The 21,004-nt window shown below is 42.6% G+C and overlaps 1 protein-coding gene across 1 annotated transcript in view; it reads right to left on the bottom strand.

Annotated features, from left to right (window-relative positions):
• Positions 1-1,038: 1,038 nt before the first annotated feature.
• MUC19 (mucin 19, oligomeric) overlaps positions 1,039-21,004 on the bottom strand; it is a 176,733-nt gene continuing 156,767 nt past the window's right edge. The window contains exons 42-48 of the mRNA XM_066589311.1: positions 19,706-19,891; positions 18,537-18,776; positions 18,150-18,306; positions 14,033-14,158; positions 12,623-12,767; positions 3,740-3,771; positions 1,039-1,085 (exon numbers count right to left, since the gene is read on the bottom strand). Of these exons, the coding sequence (XP_066445408.1) occupies positions 1,039-1,085; positions 3,740-3,771; positions 12,623-12,767; positions 14,033-14,158; positions 18,150-18,306; positions 18,537-18,776; positions 19,706-19,891 (933 nt within the window). The remainder of the gene's footprint in view (positions 1,086-3,739; positions 3,772-12,622; positions 12,768-14,032; positions 14,159-18,149; positions 18,307-18,536; positions 18,777-19,705; positions 19,892-21,004) is intronic.

Raw genomic sequence — 21,004 nt, 5'->3', positions numbered from 1 at the left:
GTAGCTCCACATACAAAAAGCGACCATGATCAACTTCAAAACAAATGCCATGTCCCCATGCTACTAATTACTGTTTTCCTCTTATTTTGGTTTACTTTATTGTTACCATTGACTTCCTGTTTAATTTATATGTTACCACATGGACAATTTTGAGCTACAGTGGCAATGTTAATGGGTATGGGATGCCACCACTACAGCCCGAGAGTGGTGTAGTTTGTTGACAATCCCAATCACCTGGAGAACAACCTGTACCTAAAGCAATAATAAGATAAAATTCCCACCTGCTGAAAGAGCTTCAGAGCAGTGCAGGGAGAAGACAGGCTGGACACACCTGAGCCCCGGCAGCTAAGGAGAGGCGAGTATATATTTTTTTTATTAACAACACATTCTATGGATAATTTTCAGGGAAGGGCTTATATTTAAAACCCTTCCCTGAAAATCCCAGCAGGGCTTGCCAGCAGCCCATTGCTTTCAATGGGACTGCAGAAGCACTGATCCCACTGAAAGCAATTGGAGAACATCGCAATCCTCTGCCACAGCTGTCCCATCTGTGGCAGGGGATTCTTTACCCCCAGCAGAGATGAAAAAATCCTGTGCCATAGCTGTGGCAAGGGATTCTTTACTCCATGCGGGGAGTCCCCTTGTCACTGAACTCTGTGACAGTGCTATCACAGTGTTCATTGACAAGGGGACTCCCTGCTGGGGAATATTGACATGCACCAGGGACCAATGGTGCACGCCTGTCCTATGTTTTTCAGGTACATGCATTTGCACGCCTGTAAAACACAGACATGTGAACACACCATAGGGAACCAATGGTTCTAATATACGCATGGTTTGTATGCACATAAACATGCTTGTCTGAATCCACCATTAGGCTGAGCACCTTTCTATCCAATATTCGCACAAAAGAAGACTAGCGCATAACTGCATTAACAAGTGTTCCGCATGTTGTACCTTCATAGACAAATACTTGCTGATGCAGCTGGATATTAAAATAATTTAAAAATCTTCAAAATAATCAGTTTAAAAAGGAGTTCAAATGGTACCTGTGTACTCTGTTGGTGCTGGTGATGATGGTTCTTCTGAAATGATACCAGGGTATTTGATAATAATTACAAAAAAACCTACATGCTAATGAATTTAATGTAAAAAAATACAGGCTATTTGGGCAGACACACCATTCAGGCAATTTGTTGCAAACTTTAAAGTGATCCGTTTCAAAACCTCTAGAGGATATGCAGCTTAGTTTGTAAATTCAAGTTTATGATTTAGATTTAAAACATTTATTGCTATTCATTAGCTTTATTCACTTGCAGGCTACATACTCCCTTTACTTTAATATAAAAAATAAGAGTATTACTGCAGCCAATTGAATCCTCTAAATGCCCTTTTACACGGGAAGATTATCGTTCTGGTCATTCAAAACACCGTGGTTTTGAATGATAATCATGTCGTGTAAAAGCATGCAGAAACTGAATGACTGGAAGAGAATCGTCCAGGTGTTTAGTCTTAAGCATGCTTAAAGCAGAATGATCATTATTTGGTGTAAACAGCAGCTGTTCAGTACTGAACAGCCACTGCTTACAGTGAATAGAGATGGGCGGGGGGAAGAATGTGGAAAGAACTCTCCACCAGCCACCCGCCTCCCCGCTGGCCGCGCTGTAAGTGATCCAGTGATACTTGCTCCTGTGTAACAGCACAGGAGTGAGTATACACGGGGACGAGTGTCAGGCATCGTTTGCCCGGCACGCGTCCCGTGTAAAAGGGCCTTTACTCAAAAAGTGAATTACAAGCAGTCATTAAATCTTCAGAGGGAACTTACTAACTGATAAAGTCCTGTGATCATGGCAGTCCAGCACTAAGTCAAGCAGGCATTCTCACTCTATGCAGTGTGAGGAGAGTGGGAGAAAGTATAAGCCCATGTTTAGATATGACAGATTTGTTTCCGATATGTGCTGTGTATTTGGAATCACAAATGCACAGTAATTTACAGTAGATTAGGTGAATCTAAGAACACAGAATTTCGTATGGGTGGCTTGAACGAGGGTGTCCTGCACAGATTCCGCAATTCAAGTCTTAAACTACCTAACAGTTTACCTAACAAGTCATACTCCAACCCAAGAGATGTGGAGTTGGGCTAACTGTAACTTCTTAACCCTTTCCAATCCACTGTCGGGGCTGCCCCGACATCATTATTTTCCTCTATAGCTCCGATGTCGGGACAGACCCGACATGCTGTTTCCTCCCACGCTCTGCTGACAGAGGCCACCCGACACACTTATGTGAATAAGTGAGCTGCAAACAGCACTGAACAGCGCTGGATTCTTTATTTACTGAAAGCCAGATGTTCCTTCTCCTCTGCCCTGTATTCTCCGACAATACAGGAGGGGAGAAAGAACATGAGTGCAGTCAGTAAATGAAGAGCCCAGAGCTTATCAGTGCTGATAGCAAATGCCTGAATGTGCTTCCCTCCCCCTCTCTGCTGCCGGAGAACACCCGACACACTTTTATGTCAGTAAGTGAGCTGGAAACGGGGGCATTTAGTAAATGCAGAATGGAGCGCTGTCCAGTGCTGTTTCCAGCTCACTTATTCACATAAAAGTGTGTCGGGTGTTCTCCGGCAGCAGAGAGGGGGAGGGAAGCACATTCGGGCATTCACTATCAGCACTGATAAGCGCTGGGCTCTTCATTTACTGACTGCACTCATGTTCTTTCTCCTCTCCTGTATTGTCAGAGAATACAGGGCAGCAGGGCAGAGGAGAAGGAACATCTGGCTTTCAGTAAATGAAGAATCTAGCGCTGTTTAGTGCTGTTTCCAGCTCGCTTATTTACATAATAGTGAGCAAAAGAATTGAAAAAGTGGGAAGGAGATAAACCACCTTTTAGGGCACCTGCACACGAGCGAAAATTCCGTGGCGGGATTTCCCGCGGAATTTCCTCCCCTGGAAGCTGCCATAGGATTGCGTTAACAAAAACGCGATCCTAGGCAGACGGCCGCGATTTGGCCGTGCGGCAAACAAATCGCGGCATGCTCTATTTCTGAGTGGGGCTCGCAGAGCCCCGCATAGAAACGTCACTCACCGGCCACCGGCCCCGCTCTGTGCATGCGCCGGCTGCCCAGCAGCTGGCACATGAGAGAGCCGGGGCCGCGGGAGAGGTGAGTGCCCGCGCTGCTCTCTGCAGACGCTCGGGTCGGGTCCCGGCCGTCTGCAGGCGGCCTTACTGTGAAACATGTACTAGGAAGCCTGAACTTCATCCTGCAATTTGTTTCAAAAAGTATAACGCGCTAAAAAATTATAAGTCAAAATAAATAAAAACCTTTTAATTTATCTAAAAGTGCTAATAAAATCATTAGGTAATTTATTTGTGTGGTTTTCTATGTTGTTGTTCCAAGTAATCCACCAACCTCTTTCCCGCACAAAATAAATTGGAGCTGGGAAAAATGAGCGTGGCAAAAAAATTGGATTGGAAAGGGTTAATTCAATATATGCTTTTGTTTAAAGCTTAGGGTTTTTTTTAGTTTGCACAGTTTTTTTAGACTATGTTTCTAAGTGCAAATTGCAGAACTGATGTAGTTTTTGTATTATGTGTCCAGTGCATCAGTTCCACAATCCCTTCTATGCATACAGGCACAAAAGTATTATGTAATAAAGGAAAGTGATAAGCAGATATGGATCAAATTGGATCTTATTAACTTTATTTTTCTATAGGTTGTACAAAATAAAATACTTCTCACCTGTGCAAATTACATTTCCATTAAAACAGGAACTGAAAAAAAGGAGAAAGGAAATTTCAAAACAACATTTTAAGTACTTTTGACTATACAGTATATTGTTGTATTCAATTTTAACTATTAGCCCAATCACGGGCCATTCACCGGGAAGATGCTGCTCTTCTTCTGTCCCTCCGGCAGCCATCCGATCACAGGGCAGAGGCTGTCAAAATTCCAGCTTCCGCTCCCGCTTCGACCACTGCTGGACAGTAAGTCCTGCCGCCCGAGTCAGTGGCTTGGCCGCATCTAACCTCCAACGTTCTCGGAGAGTCGACGGTGAGTGTGCATGCGTCCCCCTTCCCGATACACTTGCACACTCGCTGTCAGCTCTCCAAGGATGTCGGAGGTTAGACGCGGCCAACAAGATCTCGCAGAAGCCGACCCTTCACGTGGCAGGTAAACAACGGAGGGAAGAAGTACAACAGGATTTGGTAAATTTGCTTTGTTTTTTTAACTCTTCTTTTCACAAGTTAGACTCTATAGCAGGGGTCCCCAACCACCGGTCCGCGGACCGAGGCCGGGCCGTTAGGTGTCTAGCGCCGGTCCGCGGCACCGCTGGGAATTTTCCTTTTAAACACAAGGCCCGCTGCCTCGTGTTATGTAGCCCGCGGCGTGCCGACGCCGCTCACCACTTAAGAGATTACCAGCGGGGGCGCCGCAGCTCCCCGCTGGTAATCGCGCTGATCCCGGCGCACACTAACTTCAGTGTGCAGCCAGGATCCTCCTCCCCAAGTCCCCTGCTCATTAGTTCCGCAGAAGAGGACTCGGGGAGGAAGCGTGCCGAGCTGCACACTGACGTCAGGGCAAGCAGAGAGAGAGCGACGCTGACAGCAGGGAGGAGGTAAGTATATGGGTTGGGGGGAGGGTCCTTATTACTAGGGGGGCTGTTTATTTCTGGGGGGGGCTGCTTACTACTAGGGGGGACTGCCTATTACTGAGGGGTGGGGGCTGCCTGTTTATTTCTGGGGGTGGCTGCTTACTACTGGGGGGGCTGCTTATTACTGGGGGTGGCTGCTTACTACTGGGGGGCTGCTTATTACTGGGGGAGGCTGCTTATTACTGGGGGGGCTGCTTGTTACTGGGGGGGCTGCTTGTTACTGGGGGGGCTACCTATTACTGGGGGGGCTATGAATTACATGCTGCCCTATGTGTGTGCTTGGGGGGGGAGATAAATTATATGCTGCCCTATGTGTGTGCTTGGGGGGGGAGAGAAATTATATGATGCCCTATGTGTGTGCTTGGGGGGGAGGTAAATTATATGCTGCCCTATGTGTGTGCTTGGGGGGAGAGATAAATTATATGCTGCCCTATGTGTGTGCTTGGGGGGGGGGGCAGATAAATTATATGCTGCCCTATGTGTGTGCTTGGGGGGAGATAAATTATATGCTGCCCTATGTGTGTGCTTGGGGGGAGATAAATTATATGCTGCCCTATATGTGTGCTTGGGGGGAGATAAATTATATGCTACCCTATGTGTGTGCTTGGGGGGCAGATCAATTATATGCTGCCCTATGTGTGTGCTTAGGGGGGGGCAGATAAATTATATGCTGCCCTATGAGTGTGCTTGGGGGGGGATATAAATTATATGCTGACCTGTGTGTGTGCTTGGAGGGGGGAGGGTGATAAATTATATGCTGCCCTATGTGTGTCCTTGGGGGGGGGATACATTATATGCTGCCCTATGTGTGTGCTTGGGGGGAGATAAATTATATGCTGCCCTATGTGTGTGCTTGGGGGGGGAATAAATTATATGCTGCCCTATGTTTGTGCTTGGGGGGGATAAATTATATGAGCTGCCCTATGTGTGTGCTGGGGGGGAGATAAATTATATGATGCCCTATGTGTGTGCTGGGGGGGGATAGATTATATACTGCCCTATGTGTGTGCTGCCAGGCGGGGGGGGGGGTATATTATACTGCCCTATGTGTGTACTGCCAGGACATTCTAAATGTCATAATTAAATAAGTATGCACTAAACTCCAACCCCCTTCATAACCCCGGCCCATATAACCAAAGCCCCGCCCATGTCCCGCCCAAACCTGCCGGGCCTTGTAAAAATGGTCTTGCTTGAAGCCGGTCCCTGGTGCCAAAAAGGTTGGGGACCACTGCTCTATAGGGATGCAGGGCAGGATGCAGGTGAGTATAAACTTTACTTTATTGACAGAACCCCTTTAATGTTTATCATGAGTTGCTAATGTTTTGAGTAGAGATGAACGAGCACCCAAATGCTCGATTCCACGTTATTCGAGTTGAGCTTTTCATAAAATTCAAGAGCTCTACTCGAGTAACAAACCGCATTGGCTACAATGGGAGACTAGAGCATTTTTGTATGTGGTTCGCCGGGTCCCGACCTTTTTTTTTTTTTCCTTCTTGTGGTCTCGGGGTCTCGGTCTCTCTCTCTCTCCCCCCCCCATCCCCCTTCCCCGCCTGCCAGACAAAAAAAATTTGCCATTGACGCACACTGCGTCGCGGCGGGGAGGGGCCAAAACAGGCACGTCACAGTGGGGAGGAGCCAAAAACTGGGGCGGGGTCGAACACGGCTTGATGCTCGTTTGAGTAACAAGCACCATCAAGTACACTAATACTTGAACGAGCATCAAGCTCGACAGAGTACTTTCGCTCAACTCTTGTTTTGAGTCAATTTACGTTCTCTACATAATGTGGTGTTCAAAATGCACAGCATGCTTTTTTCAGAATAGCAGTCCTAACAGTAAAAACAAAGTAATTAATATTTGTTAATATTTGCTATCTATTTTTTCCAGCTAATAATTGTTTTGAACATTACATTTTTATATTTCCAAAATGTTAAAAGAATATTGTATATTCCACATAAAGTTTACAAATAGATATATGTCTATGATAACATAATGCAAAAGTATTCATTATAAGTTGCTTAAGTATTGCATTGTACAGCTGAACTAAATAGAATGCTAGTATAACTAATAGAAAATAACTAAATGTAAACATTTTGGAAATTCTTTTCAAGAATCACCAATTATTTCCTGTGGGTAAGTGAATAATCTGATCACACTTGCATGCCTTGCAATCTGCATTCAAATGCAATGCATTTTTTTACATTTTAATCATTAAAACAACATGCAATTTTTTCCCATGTGTGAAAAATTGCATATACAGCTATGCAATGTGTTTTTAAATGTAAAAAAAACACATAAAACATAAAAAGAACCCAATGTAATAACTCAAAAGATATTAGTCATTAATTCATACTTAAGTTACAGGTGGAGGCCATGAGCAACCTCAGATATATGCAACCTGTGCACAGGGTGCCAGTCTTCAGTCTATATGGGGGCAACAGCTCTGTGTGATTTTGTTTTGCTCATAGTTTGCAGTGCAAACAAGACATCTTTAGGACAGGAAAGGATGGAGGGAACAGAACTTTATTTAGCCAGTCTCTGCACTCCTTCCCAATGTCAATGGCAGGCTCAGACTAAGGGCTCCCACCCACTTGCGTTAGCGTTTTGTGATTTTTTAGCGCTGCGATAGAGCGCTAAAAATTTCTAGTTTGAAGCAAATAAGTTGTAATGTGGCTATGCGCTTTTGTGATTTTTTTTGCGCAGCGCGAGTGCGATTTTTTATCGATTGCGACTGCCCTATATTTGTGCGATGTCCGATTTTTCCCTCACCCATGCAAGTCAATGGTTGGCTAAAAATCGCACATCGCAGAATCGCATGCGCGAATGCGTTGCGATTCTTTTCTCTATAATTGAGTTTAAAGTGTCAAAAACGCTGCAATAAAAAAAAAATCACAGGACAGTTACAATACATAGAGCTTTGCGATGCGAGTTTAGTGGGAGAAAAATCGCAGCGCAATCGCAAAAAAATCGCAAATTGTTCACTGCGATATCGCAGCGATTTTATGAACGCACTATCGCCCCCGCAAGTGGGTGGGAGCCCTAAGGGCTTAAACAGATGAACATGTTTGCGCACGTTTTTCTGCGCATGAAAATCACACCCGCAAAACGTGATGAATAGAACTTATTGATTTCAATGAGTCAGTTCTCATAAGCGTTTCTTTTCGCGCACAATACCTACGTGTGAGAAAAGATAGGACATAAACTATCTTTCTGCATTTTACGCAGAAAGCTGCCATAAAAGTCTATGGCAGGTAAGGCCTTAGTCAGACGGGCGTTTTTAGCCGCGATTTGCGCATGCGCATGCGTCTGGCGATTTTATAAAACCATTGCTTTGCAATGGTATCGGACACATGAGCGCTTTTTATGCGCTCGTCCGATAAATTATAGAACAAAAAAATCGCAGATCGCACCTATCTGCGATCTGCGATTCCTGTTCTCTTCTGTATATGCGCTCAATGGGGCCGGCGGCAGCAGCGCCGAGCCCATTGAGAACATATAGAAGACAAATCATTCTTCTCTGCCACAGCTGTAACAGCTGTGGCAGAGAAGAACGATGTTTGCCCATTGAATTCAATGGAGCGGCAATACAGCCACTCCATTGAAAGCAATGGGCTGCCGGCATGCGCGGGGTGAATTGTCGAGAAGGGGTTAAATATATAAGCCCTTCCCTGCAATTCATCCTAAAATGTGTTAAAATAAAAAAAAATTGTATACTCACCTTTCCGCTGCAGCCGGAGTCCAGCCGCGGCCGCTGTCAGTTCTCCTGAACTGCTTCTTGGCACTATTCAGCCGGCGGGGCTTTAAAATCCCCGCCTGCTGAATGATCTGCCTCTGATTGGTCACAGCCCTGACCAATCAGAGGCTGAAAACACTCACACACCCATTCATGAATTCATGAATGGGTGAGTGACTGCTGCCTCTCAGTGCTGAGCCAATCAGGGGCAGGTCTGACTCACATCCATTCATGAATTCATGAATGGGTGTGAGTGAGGCATGCCTCTGATTGGCTCAGCGCTGAGCCAATCAGGGGGCAGGTCTGACTCACACCCCCTTCACACCCACTGCAGGACGGCCACGCGGAGCTCCGGCTGCCGGCAGAAGGTGAGTATACAATTTTTTTTTATTTTAACACATTTTAGGATGGATTGCAGGGAAGGGCTTATATATTTAAGCTCTTACCGACAATTCATCCCGGGCTCGCCCGCAGCGCATTGCTTTCAATGGAGACGGCTGTATTGCCGTCTCCATTGAATGCAATGCGCTGGACAGCTCCGGCCCGTTTCTAATGAAATGCGGCTAGGAGCAGATTTTCGGGCGATTTCCGGGCGACTTGCGCGCAACGGTCACGCGATTTGCGGATGCGCATCCGTCATGCGATCCGCAAATCGCGCGAAAAATCGCCCGTCTGACTAAGGCCTAAATAAAAATATGAAGAGGAAGGGTGTGACCTTGCATTTTATGCTGGGAAAAGAAGACAGCTGGCCCTTATTAGGCTTTAAATAGCCATCTATTACACAGAAAGGGAGTATCATGTGTGCACGTAAACTGGCCTTGCAAGCTCAATAATCACAGTATTATGTGCGGACACGCACGTATCAGCCTGATTATTGTTATCTTCAAATCTTGTGTATGTGCACATGCGCTCGGTTGCGGTGAGCGTATTTGCACATAAGCTCATCTGTCAAACACTTCAAGAAGTGAATGGTGTATCATTGCTGTTGCCTGTGTCTTGTGAAGGAGGAAGTTAAGCTGATAATGTAAATGCTGGCTGCTCAGTCTCCACCACTGCAGAATAGATAACTCTAGTAGACAACCTGAGCTGTCTGCAGCTGTATTGCCGTCTCCATTGAATGCAATGCGCTGGACAGCTCCGGCCCGTTTCTAATGAAATGCGGCTAGGAGCAGATTTTCGGGCGATTTCCGGGCGACTTGCGCGCAACGGTCACGCGATTTGCGGATGCGCATCCGTCATGCGATCCGCAAATCGCGCGAAAAATCGCCCGTCTGACTAAGGCCTAAATAAAAATATGAAGAGGAAGGGTGTGACCTTGCATTTTATGCTGGGAAAAGAAGACAGCTGGCCCTTATTAGGCTTTAAATAGCCATCTATTACACAGAAAGGGAGTATCATGTGTGCACGTAAACTGGCCTTGCAAGCTCAATAATCACAGTATTATGTGCGGACACGCACGTATCAGCCTGATTATTGTTATCTTCAAATCTTGTGTATGTGCACATGCGCTCGGTTGCGGTGAGCGTATTTGCACATAAGCTCATCTGTCAAACACTTCAAGAAGTGAATGGTGTATCATTGCTGTTGCCTGTGTCTTGTGAAGGAGGAAGTTAAGCTGATAATGTAAATGCTGGCTGCTCAGTCTCCACCACTGCAGAATAGATAACTCTAGTAGACAACCTGAGCTGTCTGCAGGATTTAGGCCTTAGTCACACGGGCGTAAATACGCGCGTATATACGCGCGTAAAAAAAACGCGTGACCATGTCCATTGCCACCAATATGTTCTATCTTTTGTAGGTGTGTTTTTACGCGCGTATATACGCGCGTAAAAACGCCCGTGGGTTTTTCTGCGCGTATTTACGCCCGTGTGACTAAGGCCTTATAGTGTTGTTTTCCCTTTCACTCCCAAGTCTCTGAATATGTTGCAGACTAGTGTGTCCCAGCCTGCCTTGCTTCCTTGAACTCTGAGCAGCCTTGTTACTGTACATTCTCCTCATTCTCCTTGGCAGAACTACAGTCTGTCTTCTATACTCAGTAAGGTGCCTATTTTTTCTAGCAATGCGAGATCAAGTGCCTCGCAGTACAGAGAAAATGCTGTGATATCACTCATCCTTTTCAGTGGGGCAGGCGGCAGCCCCATTGAAAACATAGGGAGTACATTGCGGACTTCTGCCACAGCTGTGACAGCTATGACAGGGGATTTCTTCATCCCCGTGGGGACCACCCCCAGAAAGTGCTGGTCTCATTGATGAATGGCTGAGCGCTGCCTCTGATTGGCTGAGCACTGTGCCCAATCACAGGCAGCATTCCGCTGTTATTCAATTACAGCTGAGCGTTCAACCAATGAGACCAATAGTTTCTTTTTTTTCAATCCCGTCTCCAAAACACAAAAGATTGGTGTGTCAGAGAGAAGAGCTAGACAGCTCTTCTAGTGAAGTATAATTTACTTTTTCACTTTTTTTACAGCAAGGGCTGATTTTCAGGGAAAGGCTTATATTTCAAGCCCCTCCCTGAAAATCATCGCTGCGGGGGTTGCCTGCAATCCACTGCTTTCAATGGGACCGTAGCTGTGGCAGAAGTCTGCAATGTACTCCCTATGTTCTCAATGGGGCTGATGCTGCTGCCGCCGGCCCGATTGAAAACAATAAGTGATATTGCAGATATTTTCTCTGCGTTGTGAGACTTAAGAATAAAAATTGCAAACGAGTATGAAACCATTTAAAATCATTGGTTTCATAATCATCGCTCTCGCATCGCAAGAAAAAATATTGCTAGTGGGTAGGCACCCTAAGGCTTGATTAACATAACCGTATGCGTATTTGGGGAATAAGTATTGCATATTTGTGCACTTAAGTGCATTTTTCACTGTAGCTTGTGTGCGCAAATTGTGCACATTTGTAGGTACAGAAAAAAACACAGCACCATGCTCCCATTTGGAACACTTTCACGCGACCGAGAATATTGTGTGACATTTGTTTTTTGCGAGATGCACAATTCTTGAATATATTTGTCACAACAATCAGTGTTGTGCTGGGACTGGAGAGACCTAGCAGCTCTGTCATTTGTCAGTTTTTCAGATGATCACGTGAATTCCAGTACCAATGGAGGCAGTATTATCACTATTCGTGTAGCTGCCATTTTCTAATGCACTTATGAGATTATTGGCAATCTCATATCTGTGCTCCTCCCCCCAAAATGGTTCTCTTTTATTACAGTCTGGAAAATGTCAGAATATGAACATTTATGTGTAATTTGCATAGTTTTTTTTCTGCCTTCATTTGGTGCCTGAAAAATATCAAATCATAATACTTCTATATCCACTGTTTAAAGTTGTCACCAAGGTATTGGCTGAGTAAGAACCTAGTCTGTCTTCCATATATTAGCACTAAAAGTAGGCTCTATTCATTTTTTATTTTTAAAGTTTATTGTATACACCCCTAAAACACTCTGTTCATATTTGCGCTATACAAAAATGAAACAAGTTCTGGAGCCAGCAAAAGACAACAGTAACTCAGCCCGATGGACCCAGTTGACTATAATGTAGTATGTCCTATTTCCATCATGGTGGTTGACATTTTAATTTACAAAATTGCATAGCATGGTGTAGTGATTTGTCCACGATGTTCTACTGGATATACGACAGAGGCTCTGACTGTTAGGTAACAATTGCATATGAAAAACATAATTATTAAAAATGCTTAAACCTGACAGTCAATGCCAACTGTAGGCAGTTAAAGGGTGAAGTTGTGGATGGAGTATATCTCCCTCCCAGGCTCTTAGTCTGACAGCTTGAAGTAGGAATACCACCTACCTGGTGGACCTGAGCACCCTGCATGGTGCAGAAGTGCATGGAAAGTGTATCGCACGGACCTTTTGTGTTGCTGTTCCATATAAACAGCCTGAAGAGAAATGTACCTGAGCACCCTGCATGGTGCACCTTTTACGGTATATGGACTGTTATGTTTCGTTTTGGCTTGGAGTGTGTTGCATGAAATAAAGTCTGAAGTGAGTTTTGCCCACTACTTGGAGTCCAGTGTGTCGCTGCCGTCCCTCCCCCGGAGGACAGTTTGTTACACAACCTATCAATTAAAAGATATTGACCCCTTACTTTACACAAAACTTTATGTTTTTACACTGTTTTACTTCACCTTTTTTTTTACCCATGCCAATTAGGAAATTACATCGCTATTAGGGTCTATGCATGTTTAAAAAGCAAAAATAGCACGACATATAGTTACCATTTTTTGCCACACTGGTCGTAAAACTTGGAATTTGCTGCAATTATTTGACCATTATAAGAACAACTGCACTTTGACTGAGGAACACATTGCATAAAATTTTGATCCATGTAAGGGGCATTGGCAGGACAGCTTGGGTAGCAACCTACAATAGAGTCAAATAGAAAACCGGTCTTATTGATTCCCATTTATAGTATCTGTTGCATTCATATTTTACGAACCAGAAAACAAGAAAGGAGAAAGAGACTTGTTATTTGTATAGCGCCAACTTATTCCGCAGCACTTTCAGGTAATTTATTTATTAATAAATTACTCCCCAGCAAGCTGGCTAGTCATTTTACCGACCTCGGAAGGATGGAAGGTTGAGTTACCCTTGAGTCTGCTACCTGAAACATGCGGGGTTTGAACTCACAACCTTCAGGTCGTGAGCGAGAGCTTAGGACTGCATATTGCTACCTTAAACTTTGCTTTGTTATGACCAATTCCCCTATAATGATATCCTTTCACAGAAAAAAAAACAAAGTGAAAATGTGTTTATCACATTTAATAATTACATACTCAAATGAAAAAAGGTTTTGCACTTAAAGGGCCACTCCAGCAAGAACTCATTTTTCTATCCCTACCCTGTCATTTAATTGCCTGTCACACTTTGGAGGTCTCCTCTGTGTATTGCAGTCACTTCTGTGACATGCAGCCTCTTATCTGATGCTCATAAGGCACCATCTTGATGTTACTTTCACATCAATCCCATGATGCATCAGTGCAGCATTAACTAGAGGCTATACCATTTCTGCCCACTGCGTGGACAGTTTAATTATAAGTACCTTCTGTATTCACCTAAAGATGCTACAAGCCATACATATACAGTCAGAAGGATGAACTGTGATCTCATCTATAACTGTACAGGAGCTGTTTGATCATCATCAGTAACTTTGATTGAAGTGTCTGTGTCCCTGTTTAAACAGTTTATTTGGTTTGATTCATGTAATACGATGACACATACTGAGAAACTGACTAGAAGCTAAACACAAACCCAAGTAGATCTGAACTAATCAAAACAGAGATTACATGACCATCTGAGCAGAAGGCAGTCAGGGGTTTCAGACAGAGAGGAATAGCTAACCAAGGTAACACTAGCTCACTTATATATCCTGGGGGGACTAGCTACATGAATGAAAAAAAAATTCACGGGTGTCGCCATTTAAAACAATGTTTCATCATAACATATTCGTAGTAAATTTACTAGTATTTATAGTACATATTCATTTCATTAAACACAGTATGGTGGTCAAACTACTGACATGTCACAACTCTGGTATGTGATAAGCAACAATATTCAACAATTTAAAGCAATATAAAACATTGTTTAAGGTGCTTTGCTTCATCATACAATGCGTTGATTAGTCTTACCTTCTAAAAATGGTGAGAACTCATCAAAAATATCTTGATTACTACATGTTTTCACATTGGTTGAACCACAAGGCTTATAATGCCAAATATTTTCTCCTTTGTTATTATAATATTCACAGTAAACCGCTGTAAGGACATAAAAATTACCAAAAAAATTAACCTTTGGATCAAGTGAAAAGAATTTTGAAGATCAGATGCTGCATTACAATCTTCTTATCAATTAGAACATGGTGCAGAAATGTGAATCCACAGCAAGCAACATTCATTACATACTTTGAAGGCTGTGTCAGACTCTGCCAGCGGAATATCGCAGTGGAGGATGACATGGAGTCACCGAAGGACCCCATACTCAGCATTCCGGATCCGCTGTCTGGTGAGCCAGAGCGCATGCACCGGCAGTGGGTGATGACGTTGCCGGCGATGACGCGTAATCACACGATACTTCCGCTGTTCTCACAGCGGAAGTATCGTGTGAAGGACGGATTCCGATGACAACAACGGAAGCTGGTCGTGCATTTTCCCACGGCAATTAGAGCATGCCGCTCTTTCTTTCAAGCTGCGGAATTCTGCAATGAAATTCCGCAGCGTGAACATTGAAATGCAGAAAGCTATTAGGTTGAATAGAACCCAATAGCTGCGGAATAACGCCACAGATTTCCGCCGCGTGAAACACAGCAGAAATCCATCTGTGGACATTAGCCCTAAGGCAGTTTCGTCAATTCTGGGAAAAATGTGACTCCAGTGAAAACTACTAATTGCAGTTTTCGCCACAACATACTTCCCCTAGGAAAGAAGAGAATCTGTTGAATTCTAACAACCTGACAGTCTACTAGGAATATGAGCTATGTGTATGATGAACAGGAACTGCAGTGGTTTGTTCATTGAAACTGGAAACTTTCCTGTCACGCTATACTGTGCATTGCAAGCAAGAGGATCTGTCCTTTAAAAGTTCCTGAACACCTAATTCAGGAGCAAAACTATAGATGTACAGGTATAGTCGCGGAATGGCACTTTTGCTAGAGGCAGATACAAGTGCTAAAAATAACATATGATAATTGGATGAACTACTAAAGACTTTGCAACAGCGCTCTTGAGCTCTTAGTTGCACGTCTGGCTCTCTTTATTCACAGCCAAACATCTCAAAGTTCTTCAGCAAATACATAAACATGGTGTGAATATTTTGCATGTATTTATATATGTCTTTTTAAGTATGTATTGCACAGAAACATATAAATCTCTGTGCATCTATATACACTATGTTGACAGAAATTTTGGGACACCTTCCAATCCTGTACTGACAAGTGAAAGGGATATGTAAATCAGATGTGTGAGCAATAGCTATAAAGGAGCTTATCACACAGGCATATCCCAATACAGAAACCATCAGAATGTCATGAGGTGTAGAGTTGAAAAACTTCCAATGGGGTGTGGTGGTGGGATGTCACCTGCTGCAACCAATCCAGTACTGGACATCACAGCGCATTTAAACCTTTCAATGTCCACTGCTGGAAATGTTATTCAGAAATGGAAAATATCCAGTGTGTGTGCAGTGCAGCCACAGTCAAGGAGACCTTGTAAACTGACAGAACATGGACAGCAAAGCCTTGTAAAAGCTGTGAAGGCATCATACACATCGTCTGCCAAAACAATCACTTAGGAGCTCTCACAGAACATTAAACATCTATTAGCACCAGAACCATCTGTAGGGAACTGCATGCAAAGGATTACCATGGACAGGTGGCTGCACACAAGCCCAACATCACAGCAGTAAATGCACAGAGACACTTGAGATGGTGATTAGAGTGTTGTTCTTGGACTGTAAATGAGTGGATGAAAGTATTGGTGACAGCTGAATTACAGTTCACCATCTTCCGATAAAATGACCGTGCTTGAGTGTGGTAGTTGCCTGGAGAGCATTTCCTATGTGACTACATTGTCCCATCAGTGAAATTTGGAGGCGGTTCCATTATGGTTTGAAGTGGTTTCTGCTAGGAAGGACAGGGCCATTGGCTATAGTTAAGTCCATCCTCAACACCAATAAGTAAAGAGACAGTATGGACTATGTGGTATTACCTATTTTTTGCTAATACTTTGCTACAGCTCCATGTCTCTATCAACATGACTGAGAACCATGTCATACAGCATGCAGTGCTGAGAATTGGTTTGAGGAGCAGGACATATGCAAAATTCAATGGCCAAACCAAAGTCCAGATCTCAAAAACCCATCGAGCATCTTTGGGACGAACTAGAATGCAGTATCCATGCACACCCAACACACCCATCATCCCCTGCATCACTATCTGAAGCTCTCCTCAAGGATTCAAAACAAATCCCTCCACACATTTATTGGAATTTGGTGAAAAGCCACGCCTGGGAAGGTTTCTACAGTCATTGAGGCCAAAGGCGACCCAACACTATATTAAAAAATGTGAATGAAAAATAGAAATCTTCATCTTCTATGTGTGTCTCAATACTTTTGTATATATATATATCTGCCTCCTCCATCTGTACTGTGAACCAAGACATACTGATACCGACCTCTGTCTTGCCTTCCTGACAACGATACTTGCCTCCTCTATTTGTACTGCAAACCTGAGACCACCTGTTGCCAACTCCTGGCTCTCCCCTGACTACTTTCTGCACCTGCACAGTTGCTATGCCCACAGCTTTAAACCTGGCGCCAGAAATGCTATACTACATATGTAAATGTTTATATAACTAAAATCTACATTTAGTTGTGTATGCTTTTATATTTTTTGCCACTCTATAGTGATATTTTTGGCAGTGCATATCAGTATTATTTGAGCATTGTATAGTTTTATGATCTTGCATAGCATGCGTGTAGTGTTAGTTTACTAAAGAAAAATTATTAGGACATTACCATTTGACTTTATTTAAACACTCCGTAACTGCATCATTCTTATAATATACTAGCTGATTACCCAGCGTTGCCCGTGTATTTTATTTTTAGACACGAAAGGAATTTAAGTGTGTGTGTGTGTGTATATATATATATATATAGTGTACTGATTTAATATATTAGTATATGAGGAGGAAGATGTCATCTGTGTAAATTATTAGTATATGAGGAGGAGGTAGTCTGTGTAATACCTTACTGCATGAGGAGGAGGTGTAATATCTTACTGCTTAAGGAGGAGGTCATCTGTGTAATATATTGGTATACGAGGAGGACGTCTGTATAATCTTAGTATTTGAGGAGGAGGAAGTTGTCTGTGTAAGATATTATTATCTAAGGAGCAGGAGGTCTGTGTAATACTAGCGTAATTAAAAATCAAAAACTCACCGACCTCCCCTGTAATTTTTGTTGCTAATAGCAACTCCTCACAGCTCAGCTTTCACTTCTTATACTGCTGGGGTAAGATGAAAGCTGCGCTGTGATTGAGCAACTATGGGCAACACAGATTTCTTTTTGGACAGATTTAATAAGAGTGGGTGCTGGGCTCATTTCTGTGTGGTACATAGTGACTTACTGCTGGTGGGAAGCTGTGTGGTAGTTGGAGCAGAGGAGGTGGTTGTCTGTGTGAGATATTATCTGCGGAGGAGGGGCTCAGTGTAATATATTAATATTTGAGGAGGAGCAGGTCATCTGTGTAATAGATTAGTGTATGATGAGGAGGAGGCAGTCTGTGTTAGAAAAGACCGTGAAATAAAAACCATCTGCTGAAGTGCAATTCTGCCATCACTATCCCCCTTCCCCGGCATAGTGAGGCTGTCTTATCCCCCCTAAATTTGTTCCCATGGGATGAGTTATATATGTACCAGGTTTGGTTGAAATTACTCCAGGCGTTCATGAGTTATGGTGGCACATACACACAATACATACATCCTATTTCTTATATATATATATATATATATATACTGTATATATATACACACACACATATTTTTATATATGTATATAGATAGATTTGCGTTAAATGCTTTTTTGTTTTACAGATACAGATTGTAGTTCCTAGTGCTACAGAACCCTGGGTGTTTGTACAAGCTGCACATGGAATATGTCCATCTCTGATAATATAGTATATATGATATGGAAAATTCAATATCGTAAGTAGATTTAATGAATTTGAAAAAATAAATTGGATTAAGTACTTACGACAAAGTTCGGGCGTACGCCAGTCAGTACATACTCCAGCTTCAAGACAGGCAAGATGATAATTGGCAACAGCTGTACAAAAGCCAGAATATTTTCCATCCATCACACATATACATGCTTCATTGACACACGCTTCATAATATAATGCTGGATCAACCTAAGTGAAAATGACATACTGTTTGAAAAATTTCATCACTTATTAAAAATTAAGACTTGACAAAATAGAACATTCCAGTAATAATCAATGTAATTTGAATATTTAATGCTATTTTGCAATAACCCATAACTTTTATTTAAATAAAAAGTACTAGAAAGGGTTTTTTTGTACTGAATATGCCTTCTAAGGAAGGTAATTAATAAAAAGCAAAAATTACATAAAATTCTTACTTTTGAGTGGCAATGTTTGAATTCATCCATTATCATTCTTTTGCATTTGATCACTGCACTCATTTTGCAGTAGGGATTAGCATCACATGGGAATAAATTAGCCTCTGTGTCTGGACAAGATGGGTTATTCTTCCAGCTATTTCCCATTTCCATTGCACTTGTAACAATCATTCCATTTCTTGCTGTCAAATCGTCCTTCCTGTCACCATTGCCATTTCCACAAATGCCAGTAACTTTATTCTGCATAATAAGCAAATATTTAGGTAGGAAAACAACTGTGCTTCATTATGTGGCTAATCCAAATAAGGTAGTCTAGTAAAATTTGTAAGTGTCACAGCTGATCTATAGTGATATGTTTATTTACAGAGATACAAATGTATAGAAGACATCTTAACAAGGATTCATTAACAATATTTGAAGTATGCAAAAATGATCCTGCTGCTAAGGGCCCTTTTCCACTGAACGATTATCATTCAGATTCTCTCTGGATCTCAGGAATCTGAATGGTTATCCTTCATTGTACATGCCTGCATAATCTAAATGACGAATGATATTTGTTTGTCATTTGGATTGTGTAAGCATAAGAATCAAATGACTAATCAGCCTGTGTAAACAAGCAGTCGGGCATCTGTAAATGACTGTTTACTGCGAATGTAGGCGGGCGGGTGCCTCCTTTCACTGAGAGATCCTGGCTCCTGTTGTAAGCGCAGGAACAATGATCACTGGGACAGCTGTCCAGCATGTTTTTACATGACAGTCGTCCGATTTAAAAAGCCTTTCCCCCTTACTGCTTTCCCCTTTACTGCTAACTTAGCGACAATCTTGTTGTGAACTATACACCTGACTTAATTGAGACAGACTGAGTAATTATTTGTTTTGTTATAGTTTTAGGAACTCGAATTAAATATAAATTAGAATTTCTCTTTCAATTCTCTTTTCTTGTTTTAGAAGCCCTGACCAATTCATTTAAACTTAGTATCTAGCAAAATAATGCGATGAACAATCAAATCTTCAAACAATAGGTGAAATCTGTGGCAAAATCCTGAATTATTATACTAAATACGCGTACTTCTATCAGTTTCAAGAGAAAAAAATGCAACTGTGAAAGAATTCAATAACATTTGTTAAGTAGAAATAGCCTGGAAGAAAAAGTCATTTTGAAGACTTACACTCCATTCAGTAGGAATCGTCACTGTAAGTAATGTATTTCTATCCGACAATACTGTAACATTATTTTTCAGTGTGACAAGAATGTACGTGCCAATTGTAGTCACAGAATAACTCTCAGTTCCTGAACAGTCTGATAGTGAATGCTCACTTCTAACCGTTCCATCTTGTATTGTCAGTGAAGTGTTCTAAATAGAAAAGAAAAAGGAGTTTCATAAAATAGCAATATCAAAATGGAATCAAAGAAATTAGACAAATTACTAAGACAATGATATATTATCTTTTTAATAAACAGTTACTAAAAGAGCTCTGTTCACACTAGTATCACAGCTTGCATTTTAAAGGGCTCTATAAAGCCGGCTTCACACTAGTGATAGGCTATTTTGCGTTGCAAAGTGAGTGAAAACGCATGAAAATGAAACCAATGATTTTCAATGGTTTCATTCTCATTTGCGATGCCTTCACTGCACACCCGCGGCGCTAAGAAAAAGCAGCGCCATCGCCCATTGTTTTCAATGGAGCTGACCCCATTGAAAACATAGGTAGTACATTGCGCTCCCCTGCTACAACTGTCACAGCTATGGCAGGAGATTTCTCTATCTCCGCAGGGACCACAGGGATGAAGGAATGCTCTGCCATAGCTGTCACAGCTGTGGCAGAGGTCCGCAATGCTATCCATTGCTTTTAATGGGGCCAGCGCTGTTGCAAATATAAGCCCTTCCCTAAAAAAATCCCCTCTAGCTGTAAAGAAAATCAAAACAAAAAAGACGTAACTTATTCATTGCTGCGGGCTGTCTGTGATTGGCTAAGCGCTGTGACCAAACACAGGCAGCGCTCACCGGTCAATTAATGACGGGTGGGTGCTGCCCCTGATTGGTTACCATGAGTTCAATTTTTTTTTTACTTTTCTTTACAGCTAGAGAGGATTTTCAGGGAAGGGTTTATATTTCAAGCCCTTCCCCGAAAATCATTGCTGCGGTGCTTGCCTGCAACCCATTGCTTTCAATGGGGCTACAGCAGTGCTAGCCCCATTGAAAGCAATGGATAGCATCGTGGACCTCTGCCACAGCTGTCACAACAGTGATAGTTTTGGCAGGGGAGCGCAATGGACTGCCTAAGTTTTCAATGGGGCAGGCGCTGCTGGCGCCGGTCCTATTTAAAACAATAAGCGACAGTGCTGCATTTTCTTAGCACTGCGAGTGTGTAGTAAAGGCATCGCAAATGAGAATGAAACCATTGAAAATTATTGGTTTTATTTTTATGCATTTTCACAAACACTTTCACAACGCAAAATAGCCTAT

Source organism: Eleutherodactylus coqui, chromosome 2 (assembly GCF_035609145.1).
Source record: "Eleutherodactylus coqui strain aEleCoq1 chromosome 2, aEleCoq1.hap1, whole genome shotgun sequence".
NCBI classification, from domain to species: Eukaryota; Metazoa; Chordata; class Amphibia; order Anura; family Eleutherodactylidae; genus Eleutherodactylus; species Eleutherodactylus coqui.
The sequence above is the reverse complement of the archived record's forward strand: the minus strand, read 5'-3'. Positions and strand labels throughout refer to the sequence as shown.